Source organism: Astatotilapia calliptera, chromosome 13, assembly GCF_964374335.1.
Source record: "Astatotilapia calliptera chromosome 13, fAstCal68.1, whole genome shotgun sequence".
Taxonomy (NCBI): domain Eukaryota; kingdom Metazoa; phylum Chordata; class Actinopteri; order Cichliformes; family Cichlidae; genus Astatotilapia; species Astatotilapia calliptera.
In genome coordinates, this window is record NC_137434.1 from 8,022,865 (window position 1) to 8,049,130 (window position 26,266).

General features: G+C 41.2%; 1 protein-coding gene across 1 annotated transcript; it reads left to right on the forward strand.

Annotated features, from left to right (window-relative positions):
* The first annotated feature begins 242 nt into the window (after positions 1-242).
* LOC113035100 (heparan-alpha-glucosaminide N-acetyltransferase) lies at positions 243-25,529 on the forward strand. The gene is made up of 18 exons (XM_026190398.2): positions 243-369; positions 663-757; positions 2,837-2,958; positions 3,790-3,905; positions 5,607-5,676; positions 5,768-5,834; positions 7,762-7,844; positions 10,708-10,784; positions 11,616-11,646; positions 11,754-11,914; positions 14,890-15,002; positions 15,384-15,505; positions 16,153-16,276; positions 16,373-16,459; positions 19,016-19,093; positions 21,993-22,063; positions 23,142-23,254; positions 23,711-25,529. The coding sequence occupies exons 1-18, from the start codon at positions 288-290 to the stop codon at positions 23,890-23,892; spliced, it is 1,794 nt and encodes a 597-aa protein (XP_026046183.1). The 5' UTR covers positions 243-287; the 3' UTR covers positions 23,893-25,529.
* The last annotated feature ends 737 nt before the right edge of the window (positions 25,530-26,266 follow it).

Below are 26,266 nucleotides of genomic sequence, written 5' to 3' on the forward strand. Positions count from 1 at the left end.
ACCATTAGACTGGGGTGAAACGGAGAGTGTCTGCTGACTGTGGCATTAATACAGAGCCACAGATACATACCTGTGACCGTTTTAAACTCACTGATTATTAGTCTGATTTTACTTAGCATCCCTCATGTCAAATCATGACAATGATTACATGTGATCTTAAATGTAAGCACAAAACAGCACATGAAAAGGGAACCAACAATTACGTATGCATACTGCCCTTTGACCACAGGTTATATTGTGAGAGTTATAAAGATGAGCAGTAGACAAGGCTGGTTACGGCTAGAAACATGGAGTCCAGGACACTGCTACATGCAAGTCTAACTTTGTTAATCCTCTTTACCAGCGGCATCGGAGGACACATCGAAAATGGTGAGGAGGGTGGGGATCGCTCTGGTGAAGGCATCTGTGCACAAATGTCCTGGTAGTAGCAGCAAAAACTGTACGGTCTATACTCTTTTGATCTTCTTGTGAAAGTCACTGTTCGGTCTCCTTAATTCTGGTTTGAATTGAATTACAACAAATGGACATGTCAGTATGGGAATTTAGTCAGTGTCACGCTCACAGTGGTGATAGTGATTAGATGCCATGTTCTGTCATCTTGTCTTTATAATGTCCAAGAGAACTCTCAGCTAATAAATCAGGCCTGTGTTAAATCTATGCAGGCTCTCATCTGAAAATGGATCAGGCTTTGCTCATATTTCATAACCAGCTGACTGAAGAAGTGCATGCTTCCTACACATCAGATTACTGCTACAAGGTAAAGAATATCCACCGTCACTGTGGTTTTATTAAGACACAGCATCAGCAGGAAAATCGCTTTCAGTTCCTCAAAAAGTTTATAGTCACGCAAACTGATCTTAGCAAACATACAGATGCAGTAAAGTTAAACATTGTAATTCACTGTGAAGTTGTTGTCAAATTTCACATAAGGGAAATGTGTGATTTTCTCTCCTTTGTTATAAAATGAGCTTGATTGTCTCTGAGAGGAATGTGCTGTGGGTACAGCGCTACAGTTACTGCTGGAAAAAGCAACCATGAATTATTAAAGACATCAGGAAACGTAAAGGGAACATCATAAAAACATCACGAGACATATGAATATACGTAAAACCAGATAAACCTGTATGAAAAAACAAGACAAGCATAAAGTAAGAAAAATTTAGTGCTTAAAGTCCAAGTATGTGCTGTTCCTTGAATAATTTAACACTGCTGTTCAGCAGCATAATGGAGGCTGGAACATATGATACCTTTTGAACTTTGAACCTTGAGTATGCTTCCTCATGTCAAATGTTTGAATCCTGAGACGAGAGGATGTTACAAGTAAAGTACCTGCTTAGGCAGGCTCTGTATGGACTTGTATTTTTTCATTTCTGAAAATTCATTTGCAGCCATGCTTTTTTAGTGCATTGTTAGATTACTAAACCATGCTGTAATTTCATATTGAATAAGCTTTCTATGATTGCCCTGTAAAACCGTAACACTATTACTCACTCCATACAGTCTTGGAAAGGAATTATCACTGGGTGTTTCCCAACTTAGTTTGTCAATGAGGAGACCTATTGTTTATACGTAGGCCGTCTTGGCTTGTAAATTCACTGCTCTGCACATTATATTACCATCCAACCTTTAATTATATTTTACTGTGCAACTGTTTTTGAGCCACCTGTCATTTCTTTATATTTTGCTTCCAGGAAGCCAGACTTTTCTTGCAATGTTTTAAAGTGTTCTTGAGCAATATTTCTCCAGGCCTTCTGAAGTTTTCTTTGGACATTGGCTGCTTTTTCACTCTTTTTCAGTCCTGACCAATTCCAGAGGAATGTGTTTTGTTTGTTAAACCACTTAACACTGACCTATGAATCATGCATGCATATAAAAGGCACTTAACTCAAGGGATGGACCAGTGTTGTGTCTACACAGGCAAAGACAGACAAAGAATCAATTTTAAATTTAATCTTTAGGCACTTTGTTAATAGCATCCTCTCATAAAAATCAACAAGGTGATTCCCAGAGCTATTAGCTGGAAACGTGGCATATTGCTCCATGTTCTTAAAAAGTGTAAGGAAACTGGACAAGTGGGGGACAGAAAAGGAAGAAGAAGGAGTTTTATGAGAAATTGTTTTAATGGAAGGCTGGCTGTCTAGAAAAAATTATCCAAGAAAAGAAACAGAGGAAAGGCTGAGGAATGCCAAATTACACAAAAACAGGTCTTACTGAGTGATGAATCCAAATTTTGTCCAAATCCTAGTTGAGCCTGCGTTTCAGTCGATAGTGTTGTCTTGTCAAAATTTATGGAATTATGACCACAAAAAAGAATCATCAAATTTTGATCTGCAATGCAGCACCATGTGGAAAGCATCGCATGGGCAACAGTTTCATTTTCCAGCACGACAATGATCCCCAACACAGTGTCAGCGCTGTAAAAGCGTACCTGGATAGAAAAACCACACGGTGCAAAACTAGCAGTCGTGGATTGGCCTCCTCAGAGCTCGGACCTCAACGTTATTGAAGCAGTGTGGGATCATCTTGACAGAGAAAAGACCAAAAGGCAGCCAACATCCAAAGAAGAGCTTTCAATTTCCTTCAGGAAGCCTCAAGAACTCTTCCAACAGACTACTTAAAGAAATTACAAGGAAGCTAGAAGTTCAGACTGTGTTGAAGATTAAAGGAAGATTAAATATTGACTTTCCAGCTTGTCTGAATTGTACTATTTTTTCCCTTTTTGCACATTCCTTTAAATCATTAAATCAAATTAGTCTTTTACTTACAAACAATTATTCATTTTTATTAAGTTAATGCTAGGCCCATTTAATTATTATTTATTTGTTTTGCTTTTCAGTGTTTGTACCAACATTTGGTCACAGTGAAACCCAACAACAATAATGCTTCTGCAATAATCAGCACCAAATTTACTCTGACAGTACAAGTGGAATCACAAACCAGGAATGCAACCTTTTGCAGGTAACAAGTTAAACATTTGTTCAAGATGGTACTTAAAACAAATTAGATGCAAGTTGTCTCTCGTTTGCTTGTTTGCCTGTGAAAGTGCATTGCTCTTGTTTTAAGATATAATATAGTGTGGTGACATGATTGCATCAGCAGCCTGTGAAATTATTTACAGGGTTGGAGGAGTAACCCTGACCCATTTTCTGGACCTGAGTTATGCCCTCCCTTAAACCACCTCACAGTGTATTGATCACAGGCTGTTTTGGGGTTAATAAGACCTGACATTCCAATATTGATGAAAAGGGCTCATTAAAGCTTGAAAGCCACATGTCCTGGGGAAGAATCAGCTGGGATGTTAAACAGTTAGGACAGATCTAATATGTATAAACACCCAGAACATCCCACACAGGAGGGCAAAGCTTTCTATTTTGGGGCCACCTCTAAGCGATGGTGCACCATGAAAAGCCTTTGTGCTTTTTATGTCCTTTCAAAGGGCTGGGTCTTCTTAAATCAATGCTGAGGTCTCTAACCAGCCTGTGTTGCTATTGATTTACTTTTCCCAGTTTGAAAAAAACACTCCAAGTGATAGCTAGTATGTCATCCCAACAGTGGATCAATATGAGCGAGTCTTGCACAGGGATGTTTTTTTTGGGGCCTGAAACTGGAGACGGTGAGAAGACAGGGGCATGCACTTTAAGCCTTCAGACACTAGGTGGTGCTCCTGAGCTTTATAGTTGTGCTACTGCAGCAGGAGAGCAGCAATGTGCTTTTAAAGAAAACAGTTTAACTGGGCATCAAATAGGAGCTTTTAAGACTTTGTGACTATTTCACTGTTTTTCCATGCAGATGGAGTCAAACGTATGAGGAAGGTGGTCACTACTCTATTTGGATTTACACCCTAGATGCAAATAATCGCAGCTGCACTCACATTGTGGATAGAAGACCAAATAATGCCTATCTGCGTAAGTACGCAGCACTACTGAAAAATACATGAGGACAAATTTCCATGTTTTGAATCCCTGACCGACACTGCTGGGATTCAGCTGTGAGGGCGCAGTGACAGCAAAGGTACCTGTCTGCAAACTCCAGCCAAGCCTTTGATCCCATTAATTGAGTCAGCAAAGAGGAGAATCACTGCTTTTGTCCACATCCACTGAGCAGCAGTTCTCATCCATCTCTTGGGACATGATGTGTATTGATCAGATCAGACTCGCTTTCTTGAAAAGGGATAAAAGAAAAGCTTTTCTGCTTGTTTTGAAGGCCTGCTTCTGGCTCGTAGAGCATTGTGGGTAATACATTAGGGAGTGTGGAAGGATTAGGGCGTAATGGGATTTTGAAAGCGCCTCTCTCCATAATGCACACACTACTTAACAATATTGCAGATTATGTTGTAGATCAGACTTTTAAGGCCAAGTAGCCATTATCTGTTATGGTCAGTGTGACTGCACCTCTCACAGTATGATGATCTTCCATTAGCTCCACAGACCGGTGATTATACAAACTCCCCATAGGAATTGTTCACCTTAAGTAACGGTCTGGTCAGCAGCTCAAGAAAGGTATGAGGTGCTCTGCTAGGGAATTTTAAAAGTTTACTTCAGTGTCTGAGATTGATTGGCCACAGAGCAGCATGAGATCATTACTTTAAGCATATGTTTCTGTGAAGCTGCTATCAGATGCACCCTTTAATCGTGTTAGTAGTGTATTCTGTATCACACCACAGACCACAAGTCACCTGCAGAGCCCTTAATTCTTACAAGGAAATCTACAGGATCGACTCCTATTAAGTCTTTGTTCGACTTTTATACATCAATGAACTCAAATTAATTCAGTTGTTTCAGTGTCTACCATTCATTTTCTATTTATACCAACGGTTACTGATGGAGCGAGCATGTCTGTGGCTGAGCTCTAATGTGGTTCATGCGCTGAGAGCTTTGTGGTGTTTTTATGAATGGACACCAGAGATGCCATGACTTTTCCGAGGAGATTAAGTGACCGCTCTTTGTTCAGAGTGGATGTCCTTGTGTGGATTCAGCTCGGCTTAAAATGGCATCTTTTTGTTTGTTCTTCCACTGCGTGTACTCTGCTCTCCTGTGCTTTGACGAAAGAAGACCATGTGGAGATTTCATAAAGCCTAGGTAGTTTTATAATCAGTACTACAGGTGTAAAATATCTCCCTTTGTTTGCAAATCGGTGGCTTTCAGAGCTCTATTCCTTTTTTGGGGGGGGGGGGCAAACAAAATCCATCTTCGCTACAGTGTTTGTGCCCTCTTGCACTGTAAACCTCAAGTTGACCCTGCTCCTATCTGTGCTGCCCTCCGGCAGTCTGGCAAAGTCATTGTTTTCTCATCCTTGTTCCAGCACAGCCTTACATTTTCATTTTCACATGCCTGCAGGGTTAGATTACCCGCAGTGATTACTCCTCGGCGGCTCAACCAAGACTTTTTCATTAGGTTCTTGTTTGTCACTTGAGGGATCCCCTTTGACATTGGTTGACTGAAAGACAGCCACAGGGGAGCCCACAGGCTAGTATAGCAGACAGTTTGGACTGGCAGTCATCCCCTTTATCCCCACTCAGATCCTGGTCTGATAGAGATGTAGTGTATAAAGTTTCTGACATGGACAGAGAATGGTACAGAATGATTTCCTTTTACTTATTTTTCCAGCTATTTTGGTGGCAGCACTCCTGCTGGCTGTAATCGCTCTGTTATTCGTTGTGATACCCTACATCTGCAGGTACATGTGTGTTTTTTACATCATCTGCAAGAATCCTGCACTGATTGCTTTTCCATCAGAACCGGGCAGCCTAAAGTTTTTCTTTTTCCAGGAGGCGTTGTACATCAAAATTTATAAAGACTATTTGCTGCCAAGGCCCACAGCATTCAGAAGAGAATGTAAGTTAAATGCTGCTTCTAATAAATATATTACATTAGATTTTTTTTTATGTCAGATGAGATTATATTTTGATTAAATAAGTCATAAACAGCTCAAAGTATGTCCATTATGAGTTTAAATTAAAAAGCAAATTATTTTTTAAATATACAGTAAATCTTTGCTACTGTTCTTGAAATACAAAATATAAAGTAACTACACAATCTCTTTCATGTAGAAACCTTTTTCTGGTAATCAAATATTGTTTGATCCAGCAGTTAAACTGCACCATTATCATTGGCCAGCTATGCAGCCCGAGATGCATTCTAAAATTGCTCTGAGGCTCCAGTCATCAAGCCGTTTGGGAGACACTAATGGAGTGATTGATATAAATGTTAGCAGAGCCAGTTACACAGCAGACTTACATAGAAAACGATACAGTGTTGTATCCGTCCAATCATCGGGCTTCATGGCAAGAGCTGCCATGTATTTTCAGTGAACATGAATAGCTCCTCTCATTCTTTCAAGCAAAATGTCTCTGGCTTCCATATGTTGTCTGGATGGCACGCAAATCCATCACGACATATTAGCGCGGGTGTCTTCCTGCTCTGGCTCTTTAAAATGCTGCATGGAGGCCAGCACGCCAGGCTAATCCAACTGAGAGGGCAACAGGCCAGAGTCATCGAAATGTTGCCTTTCACACAGTGAGAGGGGGGGGAAGACGCGGGGCGGAGAGAATTTTGAGGAGTTGTGAATGAGGAAGCAGTGAACCTTTGACTTTATCAGTATTTTTAAACAAGTTTGCTACCTGTTGCTACCTACAAATAAAAAGCCAAATGTGTTGCCATTTTATGTACAGTGTGCAAAAGTCTCCACTTAGTTCTTTATATATTGCTTCCAAGGAGCCAGACGTTTTTGCAATGTTTTAAAAGTGCTCTTGAGCAAAAGTTATCCAGGTTTTTTCAACCTGTCACAAAAACACATGACATAAAATAGAATTTTTACACTGACGAGGTAAATTCCCAAACAGCTTTTAGCTGGAAACATGGCACATCTTGGCACGGTCTGCAGGATGTCCCTAAAAATGTAAAGAAACTGGAAAAAAGAAGAAGTCACAGGCCTGAAAGGCTACATACATAAACTGTCATGTTCTTAAGAAAATTCTTAAGAAAGTGAAACAAGGAGAAAATACTGCGGTAGGACATCAAGTCTTATGGAAAGATGAATCCATGGTTTTTATTTATTTTTTATATATTTGGAGGAGTTCAGCAGAGATGATTATCTATAACCATCTGTAAAACAAGGTGGAGGTTGTGTCATGTTTTGAGGTTGCATTTCAGTCGGTGATGTTGAGGATCTTGTAAAAACTGATGCAAGTATCAATGTAGAAAATGAATTTTCAGCATGATGGTGACCGTACCAAATACTGACTTTAAAGCTTGTTAGGAATAGTGCAGTTTATCCCTCATGTATTGTATTTCCATGTATTTTATCACAGGTCAACAAAACTCTGCCCCCGTTTTCCCATTTCCCAAGTAAAATCTAAAGAAATGAGCCCACTTTACATTAACTGGCCAGCAAGCAAAGACAGACAGCAGCACCTAGTTAATAAAGCAGAGCATTAAGCTGCTTAAGAATAACTCAGAGTGTTGTGCTTCATGTTTTTGGAACATTTGTGTTATCAAACTTTATGATTTGTTAGATGTCAAAAGTGTTTCTTCTTCTTCCTTTATTGATTTTTTTTTTGCTGATTAGAAAACTATCTAGATATGAAAAATATGTAAGTTTGATTTGGGGTTTAAATATCTGCTTAAGCGACCTTAACCCTAAAAGTGCAACAATGAATGGAGCTTAAAGCACTGGTAATTGTCAAATCCCCTTAAGTAACCCACACTGTTTTATCCCAGTGAGTGTTGACATTATTTTGTCTCCCTGCTGTTTTTTCTCCAGGAAGAATCACATGCTAGTGAAACTGCACACGGTGCTGTTAAAGCTAAACCAACACGTCTGCTCTCCCTGGATACTTTCCGAGGGTATGTCCACCTTCAACAGTCATTCGTGTTTATCGCTCTATCACCACATGGAGCTCGTTCACATGTTAATTCTTTTTAGAGAAGTTTGAGGCATCATAAAGATCTACAGGCCTGACATAATGAATAATTACAGGGGTCACAGTCTGGCCACATGCTCCTTCAAGCTTTTGTTATCAGGCGGTATAGCTTTGGGCATGGTTTCTGATAGCAGTGTGTGTTGGGTTTGGAACAGTGTGTTTCTGTTGGACAGGAGTGATGCATGTGATTGAATCTGGGCTCCCTGCTCGCCTTAATTGTGGCCTAGGGCTAGACACAAAGCACGCCTCTCTGGAAACAGGATGCTGGTGTGGCTTTGACCTCCCCCTCGCCAAATAATTGATGTAATAATACAGTCAACATATCAGCACACATCCACCCAGCAATAGATCTCCTGCCAAACTGAAGAGCGAGAGGAAATCCAGCAGCACACAGGCAGCATCCAGCAGACAATTGGCATCTTCTCCATCTGTGGCTTCCTTTTGGACGAGGAGCCAGCTGAAAATCACCGAGCATATGTGGCGGGCTGAAAATACAACATGCTGTTATTTAGTTTGGGAGCTCAAGCGCTTGAGTGCATTTTCAGAATCTGTATGAGTTCAGGGGGAGGATACATTTCAGTTTTATTTCCCTTCATTTCCACTTCCTGCCTCAGTCCTCCTCAATCTCGTTAGCTGAAATGTCACTCCGGGGTTACAGGTGCGTACGTCCTGAATGGTAATACCGGAAACGCTCCTACCTGGCGTCACACTTAATCAAACTGTGACTCAGCTCTAAAGATTAACGCTGTGTGCGCCTCCTCAGACCCATGACTTATGATCCCTACCCCCGGATAAGTAACAGCTTTCTACAGAGAACAGACACATCAGTCATCTGCCATAAATGCTGAGACATTTCTGAAGCCAAACAGCTTTTCTTCCCAGCTGAAAGGTTTTTCTGATCATTGCTCGGGCTCTCCTGACATGATATACAGAGAACTGTGGCGTATGGTCGCACGTTAATTTTTCTAAAAGGATTTGGATTTTAATCTTGTGCCACATTGCTAAAAGCCTTTCACCAGTTTCGTCACCGTTGAAAATCGCACTGTCAGTAGTTAGCAGCAGCATACAACTGACGAAACAACTATTACAGCAAAACCAAGAACTGTGAGCCGCATTTAACAGCAGGTGGCTGACTCATTCTGTGCCTTATTTTGACTGAGATCCAAGTTTTCCTACATATTGGGTTTCAGATACGCTCTGATGTTTGGCCACAAAAAAATAGAACCTTGGCTTTTCAACTGTAGTTGTAATTTATTATGACTAGATTGGGTGTCCGTGTACTTGATATGGCCAGTACAGTGGGTAACTCAACACTGTGCAGGGATAGACTGCAGCTATCCATTAGCAATGGGGGGAAAGTACTAAGTTGATACTCTAATTGGTAATGCATGTACAATGATTCAAATCAAAGACGTCCATAAGTGTCTATCAGTGAGTCATAACTGGCTGTCAGTGCTGCAACAGACAGGTCTCTCTGTAATCTGTTAGCTATAAATCATTCCTGCTCATTCCCAGAAAGGAATTAAGTCTATTACTAAAGTGGCAAATGTTCACTGCAGAGCTTCAAAGGCATATTAACAACCTAAACTTGATTAGGAACCAAAAAAAAAAAGAAAATGCCTGCTGTGTCAACCTGCACCTTATTAACTTTGATCCAACAGAAAACAAAGAGTTCCTTAGTGTACATTATGTTAATTGAGCACTCATCATAATTAGAAGCCTGTATTGTCACAGATGTGTGGCATATGTAAAGTGATGGGGGTCTCATTTCCAATCGGACAGCGGGGAATTTTAATTATAAGTATGGCCAATAATCTGGGATATTACTGCAATTTTCACAGGGTCTCATCTGGCTGGCGATTTAACCTTTGTCTTTGTTGCCATGACAACTAATGGATGCGTTCATCAAAATTTACACGATAGCTTGTGTGCGTGTGTGTGTGTGTGCATGTGCGTGTGTGTGTGTGTGTGTGTGTGTGTGTGAGAGAGAGAGAGAGGAAGAGAACATGGACACATGCAGCAGGGTTTACTCTGCTTTAATAGCCCTTTTGAGATGATAGTGACCGATTAAAATCTTGTATCAGCAGGTTGGGGCTAAAAGAGCAGTAATGGCTTCAGTGCAGCTCTTAATTGAATCTAGGCAGAAAAACAAGAGGAGGCAGAGGTAGATACAGTGCACCTTATCAGGCAGGCTGTTTCTTAAAGGTTGTCGTAATGTTGTTACGACCCCCCCCCCCCCCCCCCCCTTTATGATTTTATTACTCTTTTTGATTACGCACGAAAACATAAATTCACGTATTACAGATGGTGAAAAGATTCAGCCTGGCCCAGATCATTGCATTACCGTGCAAGTTTGTGTTGTGTAGTGGCCCACCGCCCATTTTCTGACATGCAACGCAAACACCTTTTTCCCTCCAGTGTATGATTCAGTGAAGCACTCCATCACGTGCGCTGTGTTTCAGCAGACTCGGCCAGTGCTAAAGTATAAAGTGTATCATATATTAGATGCAAAGTCTTTAGTCAGCACTCCTGCTTGAGGAGATCCAGAGGACAAGCGTTCATTTCCTGAGTGATTCATAATGCTTAGATTGCATTACCTTGCATTTGGAGGGAGACTGAATAAAAGCCCCTCTTGTGTTCTCTTTAACTTTAATTCAGAAGTTAATTTTTAATTATAATCAAGGATTGCACTTGAATAATATATTTTTATTGACAGTTTTTCAGCCTCACTCACACATTTTCTTCATTTGTTCTTTCCTGGATATCGACTTGTATTGTCTTTATAGGTTTTCCCTGACTGTGATGGTGTTTGTGAACTATGGTGGTGGAGGCTACTGGTTCTTTCAGCACGCACCTTGGAACGGTTAAGTACATGATGCACGTGAATTGACATAAGGGAAAACTAAATCAGTTGCTTGTACCCTACAGCCCGCACCTTACTCCCTGCACACAACGATGATGCAGCAATCGCCTGATCTTCAGCGGCGAAATCCTCCCCATAGTGTTAGCAGAGTTTTCTGACGCGTTGTCACTAATTATGATGAATGTAGTTAAGAAAAACACAGGGTGTCATTTCTCATACAAGCAAAATCAACACCATGATCCATAGATGTTTATTCTTGTTAATGATCAGGGAGGAGAGGAGGAGGATTTAAATGACAGCTGGAAGAAGATGAGGGAGGAGGAAGGAATGAGTAACACTCCAATGTTATGATAGCCAGTATTGAGGTACTCTTAAGCAAGGCATCTTGGTTGAAGTAGAGATTTTGGTTGAAAAAGTATTTAAAACAAGAAAAAGTAAATATTCTTATAAACTTTCTTTTTTTTGTTTTAATTTCAGTTTCAATTTTTTCTCGAAAATTCCTGTAATTGTTTATGGGTGTTCACAATTTTAACTTTGTAATAGCTTTTTTGCCACATGTACAGAGGTGCATTGATTTCAGAGCTGGATTGATTAATCTTCGCCTGGCTGCAGGACTGCTGCTGTCACAGGAGTGTAAATATTTATTAATCACGCCTCTTCAAAATGGAAAGTTAATGACAGAAGCAGCGCTTTAAGGACGGAGCATTGTTTTTAATTCATCTTGTTGTCTTTGTGTGTATGGAAGGGCAAGAACTGTAAACTCTCTGATGAGATCAAGTGTGTGTTGGTCTGTTGGTATTAATTGATTTTATGCTTCTGAAATTGTTGCAGGTCTAACTGTGGCGGATCTTGTCATGCCATGGTAGGTTTGGCACAAGGGGCCTGACCTATTTAACGTCTTTTACTACTTTTCTTGTTTGTACAGTTCATATGTGGGTTTGAATGGCATAATCCTGTTATGTCTTCCAGGTTTGTGTTTGTAATTGGGACCTCAGTGGTTTTGGCTTTCAGTTCCATGCAGAGGAGAGGAGTTAGCCGCCTGCAGCTGCTACGAAAAATCACCTGGAGAACAGTCGTCCTCTTGCTGCTCGGCTTCTGCTTTCTCAACTACTCTCCCAAAGACGGACCACGTAGGTGCACATTGTGTATTCTGATTCTCAGTCAAACTAAATCCTCATATGTGTGTATCTATCGATCTATCGATCGATATGTACTTTTTCAGGTCAGTTACACTACGCAGACTCCAGCTCATGTAGTAATATGTTCGCATACAGCAAAGCAAGTTTATTAGCACAGGTGGGGACAAGGATTTCTGTGTGGTAATACACCCGCTCATGTGCAAGCTTGAAGGCAAAGTGCATTTCCTGTAAATTAAGCAACATCAAATACTTTTGACACAGATGTCGTAACTAGATATTTCATTCGTCACTGCAACCAGTAGCTGCTGAATTCATTTTTTTAGGTGAAACTGAAATGATGAGTTTAGCTTTTCAAATGTGATAGCTACTTTTTTTTTTTACAGTCAAGTAAATTTCTTTGTTTGTTGGTCTGCGACAGAGATGTTAAGTGGGTTGATCTCCTGATTTGAGATAAAAGCCAAACTTCATGGCTGGGTCAGGGTTAAAGGAGAGGAATAATGCTGAAAATCCCCCATCCACCTGGGATGCAAAGGGCGCCCTTCACACATTAGCTATCTGTGGTGCTAATGGACTTTCCTGGGTGGATGTCTGCTTAACTGGGTTAACAAAAATATTGTTGTTGTGTGTGCAGTCTCAAAATCCAGCACCAGGGGACGTTTAACAGAGGCAGATAGAGCAAAAACAACCGCTGTGGTAATGGACAATTACAAACAGATAGTGTTACAGCCGTCAGCTCCACGCAGCTGCTGTAGACTCTGCTGCTGGAGCTGGTCACAACAGCACACTGACTTTTACCATAAACTGCAGCTTTGCCCTCTGTCTCCAAGGACGTCCTCTGCAGCTCAGTCGCAGAGCTTGATCTAATAAGAGAATGGAGTCACATTAACTCAATATGTTAAATGCTTTTCAATGTCAGAAGAGAGAAAAGGAGGTATTAACCTTTGACATCAAATAGGAGTAATTTCAAAAACCCTACCGTGGTTAGATGTCCCAAAAAGTGGTCAAAGCAGATTCATATTAAAAACCTTGAAATGTTGTTACTTTATTCTCGAAATAAATACAAACTTACTATACAAAATATGATTTGGATGAGATGCGTGAGGCGTGAGAGTTGATTCATTCAAACCCCTGCCACCGAGTTGCCTTAAGAGGACGTTCGAACACAAAAACCAGTCGTTTTGAAAAGTTCTGGCTGCCCTACTTTTTTAGTGGCTTTTTCAGTTTTGCTGACTACCAACATATTATAATATTGTCTATCTATCACTGAAAGTGCTCATAGATTGGAAGCAGACAGCTTCAGTTAAATAGTATTGAACGTCAAAAAAGGTGTCCGTTACACACAAACACAAAGAAAATGCATAAATGTGGGAGAAAAACTGTGTTACAGTCTGCTGCAGCTTACTTTCAAACTCTTGTGTAAATGGATTCAACTTAAAATGATAATTCTTATTAAACATGAAATTTTCCCATTTTGCTCTTTTCTGCTATTTGATTCTTAATTATTTATTCTAATAGTGTGCAAAAGATTTGAACCATCCTAGATTTCTTTATATTTTCTTCCAGGGTGCCAGACTGTCATGTTAATGTTACCACTGAGCCACTAAAGGCTGATAGTGTATTGTCATCAATACAATTGACTGCTTTTTCACTCATTTTCAGTCTAGTCCTTGTGCCTAACCATTTCCAGGGATGCTTGTTTGTTACGCTCTTTAACAAACAATTAAAGAACCGAATCTTTAATCTTTGTTACTTTGTTCTGTAACTTGTCACAGAAACACATAATTTCTTCCCATTTGTGTGAGGAGAGCGCTGCGACGGTGACTGTTAGCAGCCTTCTGTTAAACACGGTGGAGGCTCAGTCATGGTTTGGGCCTGCATTTCAGCCAGTGCTGTTGGGTATCTTAGCAAAATTGATAACATTACGAATGCAGGAAAGTACCGTCAGATTTTGATCCACAATGCAGTATCATCTGGAAAATATCTGGTTAACAACAGCTTCATTTTTTCAGCATGGAAATGATGACAAACACAACTCAGCACAATCAGCAAAATGATACCTGGATAGAAAAACGCAGTGAAACACAATTAGTCAAGGATAGGTCTCCATAGAGCCCAGACCTCAATGTGACTGAAGCGGTGTGGGATCATCTTTACAGAGAACAGAACAAAAGGCAGCCAACATCCAAAGAAAAGCTTTAACTGTCCTTCAAGAAACCTGGAGAACTACTCCTGAAAACTATCTGAAGAAAGCTTTCCTAAGACAGTTCAGGCTGTGTAGAAAAAATATATTGACTTTCGATCTCGTCAAAATTGTCACATCAAACTATTTTTGCCTTATATGTATAGAGGAATGAACAATGGCTCAATACTTTTGCACATTCCTGTAGGACGTGATAATTTTATCAGGCGACAGACACAGTCAATTATCTCTGCAGGGGTGTGTAACATATATCTTTAACTAAAGTGTCATTAGTAAGAGCTTCCCCTTTTCCTGCGAAAGAAAAGATTTCCGCCTCTTATTTGATTTGTCCGGATCAATGATTGGGATCATATTGTTTTTACGGCACTTTGCGTGGCAAAGAGGTTTTCAATTAGCTAATGTGTAGATTACCATCAATCTCTCTCCAGCAGCAGCAAGTCCTATCCTTCCCAATTTGGTGAGACCGAGAGATAACTGTTGATGAATGTTTGATTAGCTACCCTCTTTCTTGACATGTTCGTATCCTGAAGGCTGACATGAGCTCTCTCCAGCCTTTATGCCGTACATCAACTTGCTATCAGAAGTAGTTGTAGTAATAGTGGCGTCGGGATAATTGGGAAAATTCTTGATTTCTTGTGTCTACAGAAATGACTTAATATGCGTGCTTTTTGTGAATTATAAGTTCATATGTTATTTAAATCACTGTCTGTCAGTATTAAGGTGCCACAGTGAGCGTTCATGCTGTGTGTTCTTCACTGTGCTCTAGTGTCCTGGTCCTGGCTGAGGATCCCAGGAGTGCTGCAGCGTCTGGGCTTCACCTACTTTGTTCTGTCTCTCCTGCAGACTTTCTGGGGCCAGAAAGAAATCCCACTGACTGCGGTGAGCAGTTCTGTCAAGTTCAGTTATTTCAGTCATTACACACAAGAGAAAAAATTAAAGGAGTCTAACCTGAAAAAGCACACGAATAACAAGTCAAAGAGTCGATGGACCTGTGAGTTCAGTGCAGTGGAAGTCTTTGTTGAACAGTTCAACAAGTTCCATCCATTCGTTACGTGCGGAGCTCAGATATTCGTCCAGATTAACAGACAGACATCTCTAAAGCTCCAAGAAGAGTTAAAAATGTTTAGTAATTATGAATTTGTTGTGTATTCAAGTGGACCAATCTATCCCAAAACTTAGTTTAATGCTAAAAAAATACCTAAATGCGAAACAGTTTTGGACCTAAAAACAAAAATATTATGTGCTTTATGTATGATGCAGTATAACTGGTGGAACCCGGTCCAGGATATTCTCCTTTACTGGCCGCAGTGGCTGATCATCATCCTGCTGGAGACTTTGTGGCTGTGCTTAACTTTCCTCATGCCTGTTCCCAACTGCCCCACGTAAGTCTGGACATGACTCCCACTGTCATATAGCATTTCAGGTCAAATCTCCTCACTAATGCATCGTACACTTAAGCTAAAAGCATAAATTTCCTATGTGTCGAAGCTGAGATAATCTCCAGTTGGGCCTGTTTGTGCTGCAACAGTGTGAGTGTGCACCTTGTGTTGCAGGTGTTATGAACCGTTGTGATTTATGGGCCCGTGGTGGATGCTTCAGAGAGCCTAATTAGCCAATCTCAGTCTGTCATGTGCAATAAGAGGAGCGGAGGCAGAGGATCCATCTTCCTCGCTCTGTGTCTTCTGCTTTTTGTCTTTTGTTTTGTTTTTTCCTTCTCTGTGACCCTGCATGACATCACGTTTACAGTACTGTGGGTTCAAGCTGTAGCACTTTTTACTCTCAGTCCTTCTGTGTCTTTTCATCTGATTGAGTTTTGGGTTTTTTCTTCCTTGAACGTGAATGTGTGGTGGCTTGAGACACAACTGCTATACAGGGTTTAAGAATATTAAAATCACCTTTGGTATTAGAACACCGAGCGTTCTCTGCTGCATCTGGGTATTGTGTTTTCATATAAACACAAAACACTTCATTAAACATTGTTTTTTGTAATAACTACAGCTACAATAATTATGTTCTTGTTTGATAACAGAGGGTATTTAGGAGCCGGTGGAATTGGCGATAACGGGCTTTACCCAAACTGCACGGGAGGTGCAGCGGGATACATCGATAGGTGGATGTTTGGTGATAACATGTACAGATACCCCACGTGCAAAGTAGGAATGTTCATCACATATTGCAATACAATGCTTCTGCTATAAACCAATGTAGGTGAAATTATAAACTGCATGGTTTTGTTTTGCTTTTTCCAGGAAATGTATCGCACCACACAGCCCTTTGACCCAGAGGGGGTTCTGAGTACCATCAACTCCATTGTCATTGGATTTCTAGGGATGCAGGTAAGATCTAAGTTTCTCCTGTACGATGCAGTGAGTGGCATGAGTGGCAAAAAAAAAAAAGTCTTAGTCCTGCCTTTGTATTTTTTTGCGCAGCCTTAATAAATGGCTTGCTTCTGCCAAGTTTAGTCCAAGTGTCTGCATTTTTAGTGACCTGCATAGGCAGATCTTGACAATTGTCCAATCCACCACATCCCAAAGGTTCTGTATTGAATAGAGACCTGATGACTGTAGTGACCACCTAAGAGATGATTTGAGCTTTATAATATGCTGCGTGTATCCACCAGGTGATATGTACACTGTGGTCACAAAGCGATGGACTGATTGGCAACAATACTCAGGTTGGCTGTGAAGAAGAATGCTCAGTGGGTACTGAGTGTGCCAAAAATATTTCCGACACCTGATAACAGCACCACCACTAGCCTGAACTGTTGATACAGTGCAGGACAGATCCACTCATATGTTTTTTATGCCAAATCTGTATTTGTTCACTATTCATTTAGGTAAAATTACCTATGCCATACATAGCTTTGGTTAAATTGTTTAAATCAGCTTTTAAACTCTGCAAAATCCATCCATCCATCCATCTTCATCCGCTTTATCCGAGGCCAGGTCGCGGGGGCAGCAGCCTAAGCAAAGAGGCCCAGACCTCCCTCTCCCCAGCCACCTCCTCCAGCTTATCCGGGGGAACACCAAGGCGTTCCCAGGCCAGCCGAGAGATATAATCTCTCCAGCGTGTCCTGGGTCTGCCCCGGGGCCTCGTCCCGGTGGGACATGCCTGGAACACCTCACCCAGGAGGCGCCCAGGGGGCATCCTTGTCAGATGCCCGAACCACCTCAGCTGGCTCCTTTCGATGTGGAGCAGCAGCGGCTCTACTCTGAGCCCCTCCCGGATGGCCGAACTTCTCACCCTATCTCTAAGGGAGAGGCCAGCCACCCTTTGGAGGAAGCTCATTTCTGCAAAATTAACAAGCTAAATGTCCCAGTCCTCTTTAATGTGGACAACACTCATGGTCATGTGGTTGCTGGAGTCCAGCCCAGCTGGTAGACTGGCATCCTGTTCAGGTTGTAACCCGTAACCCAGTATCACAGGGCTAATATGTAGAGACAGTGAACTGCTGGCATTCATATTTACACCAAGTTATAATCTCTAGTTAACCTAACGTGTGTCTTTGGGCTGCTTGAGAAAGCTCGATTACCTGGAGAGAGCCAATGCAGTCGCTGGGAGAATCTGTACAGTCCACACAGAAAGACTCCGGCTGGCTTGCGGCTTCAAACCCAGAATCTCTTTGCTGTGAGATGACAATGCTAACCACTGCACCACTGTACTGTTAACTGAGAAAATAGTTGCCATGAATTGATTTCGAGCCTAAAAAATATATGTATGTTTTGTGTTTTCAAAATGCATTGCAAAAAAACCTTAAAGTTTTATTTGCCTCCACTGGACTTGATCCTGAATAGAAACTGTATATTTTAGAGTCTCTGCAGGTTTATAAAACATTAGAAGTACACAACAAAATACTGCAATAATAATAATAATGAGCCCACTTATTCAAAAAGGTCTTATAAACCCACAACTAGTGGTTTATGGCTCCATCTACCTGATTGTGGTTCTGCCTGATATTTCTTCCTGTCAAACGGGAGTTTTTCCTTCCCACAGTCACCAAGTGCTTGCTCACAGGGGGTTGTCTGATGGTTGGAGTTTTTTCTGTATTATTATATGGTCTTTGCCTTACAATATAAAGCACTTTAGACAACTGTTGTTGTGATTTGGCACTATTTTAATAAAGTTTAATTGAATTCAACTGAACACAAAACTTTCCTGTCAAAAACAAAAAGCAGGCTGAAAATATCTTAGAGACAGGAAATGATCAGAACCTTCTGAAGATGTGACTTTAAAATACTCAGTTTGACTTGATTAGACTGAAAGTTTTAATGGCTTCATTGTGCAGACAGTGATGCTCTTCAGTGTTAATATGTTAATATAAACCTACAGTGTGACTACAGTAAAGATTATGTGACAGATGTTTTCCTGTCTCACTGTAAATGCACAGCTGCCCTACTTTAATGACAAAATGCTGTTAGAAAGTAGGAAGGCCCTTTTTGTTCTTCAGACCTGCGTCTCAGATGGTGACAGTGGCACTTATAACCATTTGGGTTGTGGGAAGGTAACATGAAAAAGTGACCACATTGCTCAATTCCCCGTGGGCGGTTTGCTCTGAGCCCTTCAGTCAGCGAGTCTTAGACGACACGCCAGGTGTCCGCTGGCTTCCTCTGTGTTGGTCCATGCTAATGTTCTCAGCTGAAACATATTCATCATCACCAAATTAATCAGAGGGTGCGGATGACTAACACCCCACATCTGGCTCCATGGGATAGGAGAAACGTGACCGCCATGTCAGGGACGTGGCTTCGACAGCCACATCCCAGGCCTATTTGGTTACCCAAGGGCAAGTACGCGGACACACCGGGTGTTGGTGTTTATGTGGTATTTCTCATTAAAGAGATGAGTGAATAGGCTGTGGGGTCTGTACTTATTTCTGCCTCTTTCTTTCACAGGCGGGGAAAATTATAATTTTCTACAAAAAGATGAATATCCACATCCTGTGCCGATTCCTAGTGTGGACCCTCATCCTGGTACGTGGAGGTTTTAAGCAGAGCTGCTGTAGGAAATGAATATAAAGTCAGTTGTTAATTTAAAACCAAGACACCCAATAACTGTCCTGCTCCTGTGATTCACTCAGAGCCGAGCACTTTTATGGTCTCAGTGTTTCACTTCACCTTGCAGGTAAATTCTGCAACGTGTTTTCCAGCTTCTTGGGTATTAGTCATACTGTAGCTTGCTGAAGTCATTCATTAGCAGGACTTAGCAGAGGACATGTGTGTGATCTCAGTACAATTAAACAACATCCATGTGTGGCTGTGTTTCCGGGCAGACATGGGTATCCGGACCCTCGGGGGAATACACGCTGCGTCTCGTTGCCTCTCTGTGCTTTACATGTGGTTTTGGATTGGAAGAGTTATGCATATTACTTACAGTCTGCTGCAAGCATAAAAGCATCTACTCTAAGAGTATGATCAGTTTAGGAAGCTGCAAGCGAGGGCTCAATAAGCAAACCAAACATGGCAGATTTAAGAAAGGAATTATTAAAGTGCATTCAAACCTAGGATAAAAAGGTAATGCCTGTCTGAAAAGCTTTTAAGGTCATATTTGTTTGAGATTCTGGGTGGTCTTAAAACACAAAAAGAGCCAGGCTGGCCTCCATTTCATTTAGAGGGGGAATGCGTCCTCCAGGGAGAAGCCAAGTGTTACAGGAGATGGCTTGTTTTGTATTTCTAAACCTGTGACAAGAGGCTGCTAGTCTGCTCTAGCAAGACTGACAGACAGACACGTAGGAAGGCTAGTCTCCGCTGAACTGTGCTTGCCACTGTTTTTATGTACGTGCAGCGTGATGCTCCAGAGATATAGCTCATTTGTGAAACGGGGTTAGGAGGAGCCTGCGTGCTGTGGAGGCAGACATCCTGAACCGGCAGCTCTGTGACCTGGAGCGATGATAGAGCTGGAAGAGCTGGCTGCATCGCACGGCCTTTGAAATCAAGCTGCGCAGGACGGAAAATCTGTGCAGCGAAAGAAAAAACACACAGAAGCAGGGAAAGACTTGTCTGAAGTTCTGTAGTTCCAGTATATTTGGGTGCCTTTTCTGTCCAGCTTTGGGTATCAGGTTCCTTCAGAGTGTTACGTGTATGACTGCAAGACGTTTATTTACTTATTTGACACATGAGTTGAAACAGCGTTGAAGGTTCTGGTGTTAAAGAAATTGTTTATTTTATTTACTACTATGTCATAAGGTTTTTCAAGTCAAATCTGTTTATTTTTGTAGTCTAATATGTCCAAAACAATATCTCAGTGAAGTTTTAAAGGTCTGTAACAGCAGCGTTTTTCCATCCAGACAGTATTTTCCAAAAGGACAGTAGGAAGAAACTCAGTGACAGAGTCCTGCTCGTATATGTGAGAATCAATTGAAATTCTGTTGCGAGAATTTAACGTCATTAACCTCACTTCTTAAAGGACAAAGCTCCATTATGTCTCCAGGTGTTGAATCTTATTGACTATCATTGTGCGATGAGTGGCTGGAGGGAGGTGACATAAATTAGATCCATTTAGCTTCTCCCAGCGGCGCACAGTGACAAAGTAGCTCATGCTGTCATAAATAAACATTAGGCTTTAATGTTTTTTCCACTGTATCTCATTGTTTACCAGCTGATAGATGCTGCGGATGCTACTCAAGATTACAGTGTTGGAGGTGCGATATTCTGGATCTTACAGTATTTAGATGTGGCTCGACAGAGTAGCTTAAATCCTGGTTAGCTGAGATAGAAAAATGCAATAGAATAGATTTTCTCACATTGCATCGGCTGGCAGTGAGAGCAGACCATCGTTATTGATTTTAGGAACAGACACGGGAATAAAGAATCAGCGCAGCATATATTTGTTTCACCGTTTCTGCACGTGTATATTTGATTTGACTTTTTTAATCTCAGTGGTTAAGTCTATTTTTGGTTGTATGTCTTACCAACACAGAAAGCAAAATTAGTTTTAGCGATTGGCCTGCTCTTGATATTGACTTTTCTAATAAGATTTCGGCTCAAAGGGGGAGGCAGGAAGCAGAGCCGAGCTGCCTTTTGTTTCAGACATGTGCTCTTAACATTAGCAGGTTTCCTCAGAGGAGGAGAAAACTTATTACTGCACACACCCGACAACTGGGTCGGCGTTAAGCACAGGAAAAACAGAAAGTGTGGATACAGTAAACATCAGACCATGGTTTATTGTTTTGTGATCTCTGTGGCAGGCTGATATTCACAGGCAGCCATGTGTCTTCCTCATAATAAACAGCAGCCCCTGTTAATTAAAGTCCAACGATCAGGCTCCAGAAGTGAGAGATTGAAATTGAGCGATTGCCCCACATACCAGCCCCATCCCACATCCTGCTGCCTGGATAGCCTGGAGACTCAATCCAGCCCCAGCTAGGCTATTTCCACACCATCGATTCTGTCATCTATACACATGATGGATATCCACCTAACGAGCATGTTTGGATCCTGATCTGCTGTCCTGGGTTTCTCTGTGCAGCACAAAATCTTTCTTCATGTATCTAAATCATACAGGGAGGGTGGGGGATAGTTAAGACTATGAAAGTGCTTACTGATGTAGAGTTGAGCAGATCATGAGTAAATATGAACATGGAGTCAGTTGGGCCTCAGTGTGTTGGACTTTGTAGATGCCTCTCGGTGGTGTTTTACTGTAGTGACAAACCCACGTTTTAATGTTTTTCAGCTCATTGTTTTGGTGTGTTTGCAGTCCTGTCTAGTGTTTTGTGTGTGTGTATAAGTTAATGGACCATGTCCACGTAACTCTCTGATTGTCGGTTTATCTGGTGGACTCTGCTTGATACTGTTGCCTCACATTTTAGCAGCCCAATACAGATTGCTTTATCGCCCTCCATCGATTTGAAATCTGTTTCATTTCCACCCTCAGGGAATCTCCGCAGCCATCCTTTCTAAGTGCACGCGAGACGGAGGATTTATACCTGTCAATAAAAACCTTTGGTAAGTGCTTCCTGACCCTCTAAATCCAGCCACTTTTCCTCACAAAAAAAGAAAGGATGGGATTTCCAACAGACACAAATCAAGGCTGCTAAAACACGCGTTTACTTACCTCTAACGACAGCTACGGCTGTAAATAATCACCCGGGCTGTTGGGAGTGTGAGGTGTTGCCGTTATACATCCTCCCAACATGATCACTCTTCCTTACGGCCAGCGAAATAAAGAATGCTTCATCCTCCCCCAGAAGCACTCACTCACTGTTTTACCAGCTCTGTGTGATGGAAAGAGCTCAGACTCTGGGAAATGTAACTGTATAACCACAACGCAGTCTTAACTGCTCCCGAACTATTAGAAGCCTTTTTAGAAAAACAAGGCACAGCACTTTGGTAAATGTTTGTAATGATTTTGCATGAAATGTGACACAGTTACCACCTCACACATCGGTTACTTTATGACTCGTGCATTTGTTTCCACTCCCACATTTCCCTTTATATGTGATGTGAATCATTCAAATGTTGTAGCAGGAAGAACGCCATTTCATCTGTGATGTGTAAGCAAATTCCTCATGATGTTCCACATGGGGCATCACTTGCCATTACCTACCTGGCTTTTATAGGCAGTTCATCATGCACAGGTTATTGAGCTCCTGGGTACAAGTCCTTGCCGGGATGTCTAAAAGTAATTAACTCCAAGCTAAGAGTCGTTTTTGGCTCGACTTCAGCTGAGATAAAGAAATAAAAAATAAATGCAGGGAGGCTCTAGAAAGGAGCCATTTTACATGCGATAATATTTCATCATGCATTCTTGCACTTAGGAACAGACAGAGACGTGGTTAGCTGGCACAGCTCCATGAGGCACATGCCAAGGGTCCATATGCTGATGCTCTAGACAAGTCCAGCAAACTGCCTCACTGTTTGTAGGACAGTCTCTGGGTGTTATTTATCTGCAGCAGAGGATTGATGGACTGAGTGTGTTTACACTGTTCTTCACACCATTCTGCTCAGATTTTAGTGATGCCCAAATGTGCCAAGTAAAATGTTGCTGTTGTAGTAAAGTGTTGTCGATGGTCTGTTTCTTCAGGTCGTTGTCCTATATCATGTGTATGGGCTGTTTGTCTTTCCTGCTGCTGGGAGGCATGTTCTTTGTCGTCGACATCAAGGGCTGGTGGGGTGGACAGCCATTCATATACCCAGGTATGTTTCTTCTTGTACTGACAGGCTGCTTTACAAAGGTGTATGTGCTTTGGTTGGAATAAAAACCTCACAAACGCTGGAACGTAGTTTAAAATATTGACTACAATGACAATTGTGTTTGGCAACTCATTAGCTGATTATGCAAAGACAAACATTTTTCAGCCTAATATAACAAATGTCCTGAAAGCCTTTGTAGGGATTATAGTCTAGGTTTTGGACTTGTGGTCCTCACTCTTTTCTTCCAGTAATTTTTTTGCATTATTGGCCAGACTCCCAGAGAAGAGTTTAAACTGATTAGCTCATTTGGAAAGCTTTTTGGAAAGCATCCCTGCAATAAAGCCTTTACTTTTTGCACATAACTTTAGTCATTCAGCTATTATGGAAAGCAGGGAAAAATCCTTTAAATTGTATAAATCCTGTTCAATAACTTGTCTTTTTTCCACCCCTCTTCCACAGGGATGAACTCCATCTTTGTGTATGTTGGCCACTCTCTCCTGGGCTTCTACTTCCCTTTCAGCTGGGAAATGCGCTTCCAGCAGAGCCACTGGGAGTGGCTCTTTCAAAGCCTGTGGGGGACTGCACTGTGGCTGCTCATCGCCTACCTGCTCTACAGGAAGAAATTTTTCCTCAAAATATAAGCAGGATAATCCATCCCACTTCTGTAGATTGTATTATTTTATATTTTAATTTAAAGGCAGCCTCTAAAGCTAATTTTAAACTTTTTTTTTTAATTTTCCTTTGCTAGAGTATATTATAATCCTTATTTATGTTATACTGGAATTTAGTACAACCATTCAATGGATCCTTACTTTAACTTTCTTCTGATTGGCTGCTCTTTGTAAATAGTAGGTGTGGACAGCTGGTGGGCGGAGCTTTCGAGCTCACAGCCAGAGCTGTGTGTGTCTCTCTGACATCATGCAGACCTGATAATGGAGAAAAACTATTAGAAGCTCAGAAACATTAGGGGCAGTCTGAAGCCTGGACTTTTGGCTCAGGGATGACGTGTATGTATGTTGACCTAATATAATATGAGCTACTAAAATTATTATGTTTTTCTTTTTAAAAGCACTCTTCTCTGTAAATTATAGATTATTAGAGCATCTGTGGGAGTTTAAAAGAGTTTTTAAAATGACCTGCTGGTCTAGGCTTAATTAGTTTAGTTTGCTTTTCTTAGATGCAAACTTACCACACATGTTTTTTATCAAAAGCAAGATGCAGAGCAGTGTACAAAATGTGAAAATGCTGATCAGTGAAACCCATTAAAGCACTGTCCTGTTTCTAAAGAACATGTCTGACGAGCTGTCAGTGTGGGCAGCTAAGGATTCATTTGATAACACTTGTTTTATGCTCAGAATAGACTGATTAAATTAAATATATTGAGGTGGTACTTAACAAATTAGGCCAAGTGATTCCACTACACACCAGGACAACCATTATGAGTCTGTTGCCATGGCCACTCCTCCTGTGTGCATGTGTGTCTCTGTGTTATGTACCATCTGCTGTCCAAGTCACAGTACTATAATTGGGGTCAAGATGCACACAGAGGGGTGTCATCAATGGGGCCGTCACCTTTTGCACTTATTTCATTAGAAAAATCAGGGAAATTACACAAATCCATTTCATCAGACGAGCCCCTCTCAGAGACCCCGAGCCCTTTACATGTGTTCTAGTTTGCACATTTCACACTCGAAGCCTCTTACTTAGTGAAATAGGGTTCATTCTCAGTAATAGATCAGAATATTTCCTCATGACTGACAAGCAGGTTGAGTGATTTATATCTGTATGTATAATGTATATGTATCATTATTGAACGCGCTCAGGTCAGTGTCCCTCATGAAATGACCATCTAGTTAATGAAATGAAACGGCATCAAGCTCCTCTTCCTGAGTGAAAGCCTATTACACACTCTCCAGAAGCAGTAATAACATTGTGTAATATGGTGTAGGGGTTTTGGTAATTGTCTTATGAGCACAAGTTATTTGAATCCCAGAAGGTGCATCTAGCCTTCCTGAACAAGACTCAAATCCTTAATTGCTTTCCAAACTATGGTGCCAGCAATGGAAATGAACTGCTGATTGGTCGAGAGATGAAAATGAAATCGATATACACTCACCACACAGGTCTAAAGATATCTTTTGTGTTTTGCATGCCATCAGAAAGCTTTGTGTTTTAATAGAAGCATTTAGCTGACTCATTCGGAGTAACATCACGAGGAGGTTAAAACCTACGTATCGAAAGCTGCTGCTAATAAAGATCAAAAGGGTCAAAACAAGAATCTATGCTGCCTTTTTTTAATTTATTTTTTTAGCCTAGAGCATTTTTTTTAACTTGCTTAAAGCACATAGAAAACCATTGTGGTTGCAGATGCCATGTCCACACCACCGTATTTCCTTCTCTTTATTGATTCTCGTTGAGCATACGTCTCAGGATACCTATAGTCTGTCATATGGAAACATTATCCCAGATACAATACACTGTCCTCAGGCAGACTTCTTGGCTTCTTATATCACATAATGCCCCTTGCTACAGCAAGTAGCATTACATTTGAATAAACTGCTTATCATGTTATTCAATAATACAGAGAACCCCCAACAATCATATGACCCCCTTTAAGCAATGCTTTGGGAACAGTAGGACGGAAAAACTTCCCTCTAACAGGAAGAAACCTCCAGCAGAACCAGGTTCATGGTGGTGCAGGCGTCTGTTGTGACCAGTTAGAGATGAGGGGAGGAAGACAAGACAAAGACGTGCCATGTAAGAGAGCCAGAGATGAATAATAACTCATGATTATGTGCAGAGGTGTATAAAAACATAGCGAGTGAAAATGAAACATTCAGTGCATGGTTGGATTCAGCGTCACCTGATCCAGCCCTAACTATATGCTTGATTTCAAAACAAAGTATTAACAATAAAACCAATTTCACAGGTTACTCTTTTCGTATCAAACGTACAGAAGCATACAACCTATCTAGCTTTGTTAAAATGCCATCTCTTTCTTTACAGCTTCACAGC

What these genes read in the sequence shown, in the direction of transcription:
- LOC113035100 (XM_026190398.2), top strand. Translation starts at nt 288, where the DNA reads ATGGAGTCCAGGACACTGCTACATGCAAGTCTAACTTTGTTAATCCTC. An exon ending in CACAGCATTCAGAAGAGAAT is followed by an intron (nt 5,835 to 7,761) that starts GTAAGTTAAATG and finishes TTTTTTCTCCAG; the next exon opens with GAAGAATCACATGCTAGTGA. An exon ending in CCTGTCAATAAAAACCTTTG is followed by an intron (nt 22,064 to 23,141) that starts GTAAGTGCTTCC and finishes CTGTTTCTTCAG; the next exon opens with GTCGTTGTCCTATATCATGT.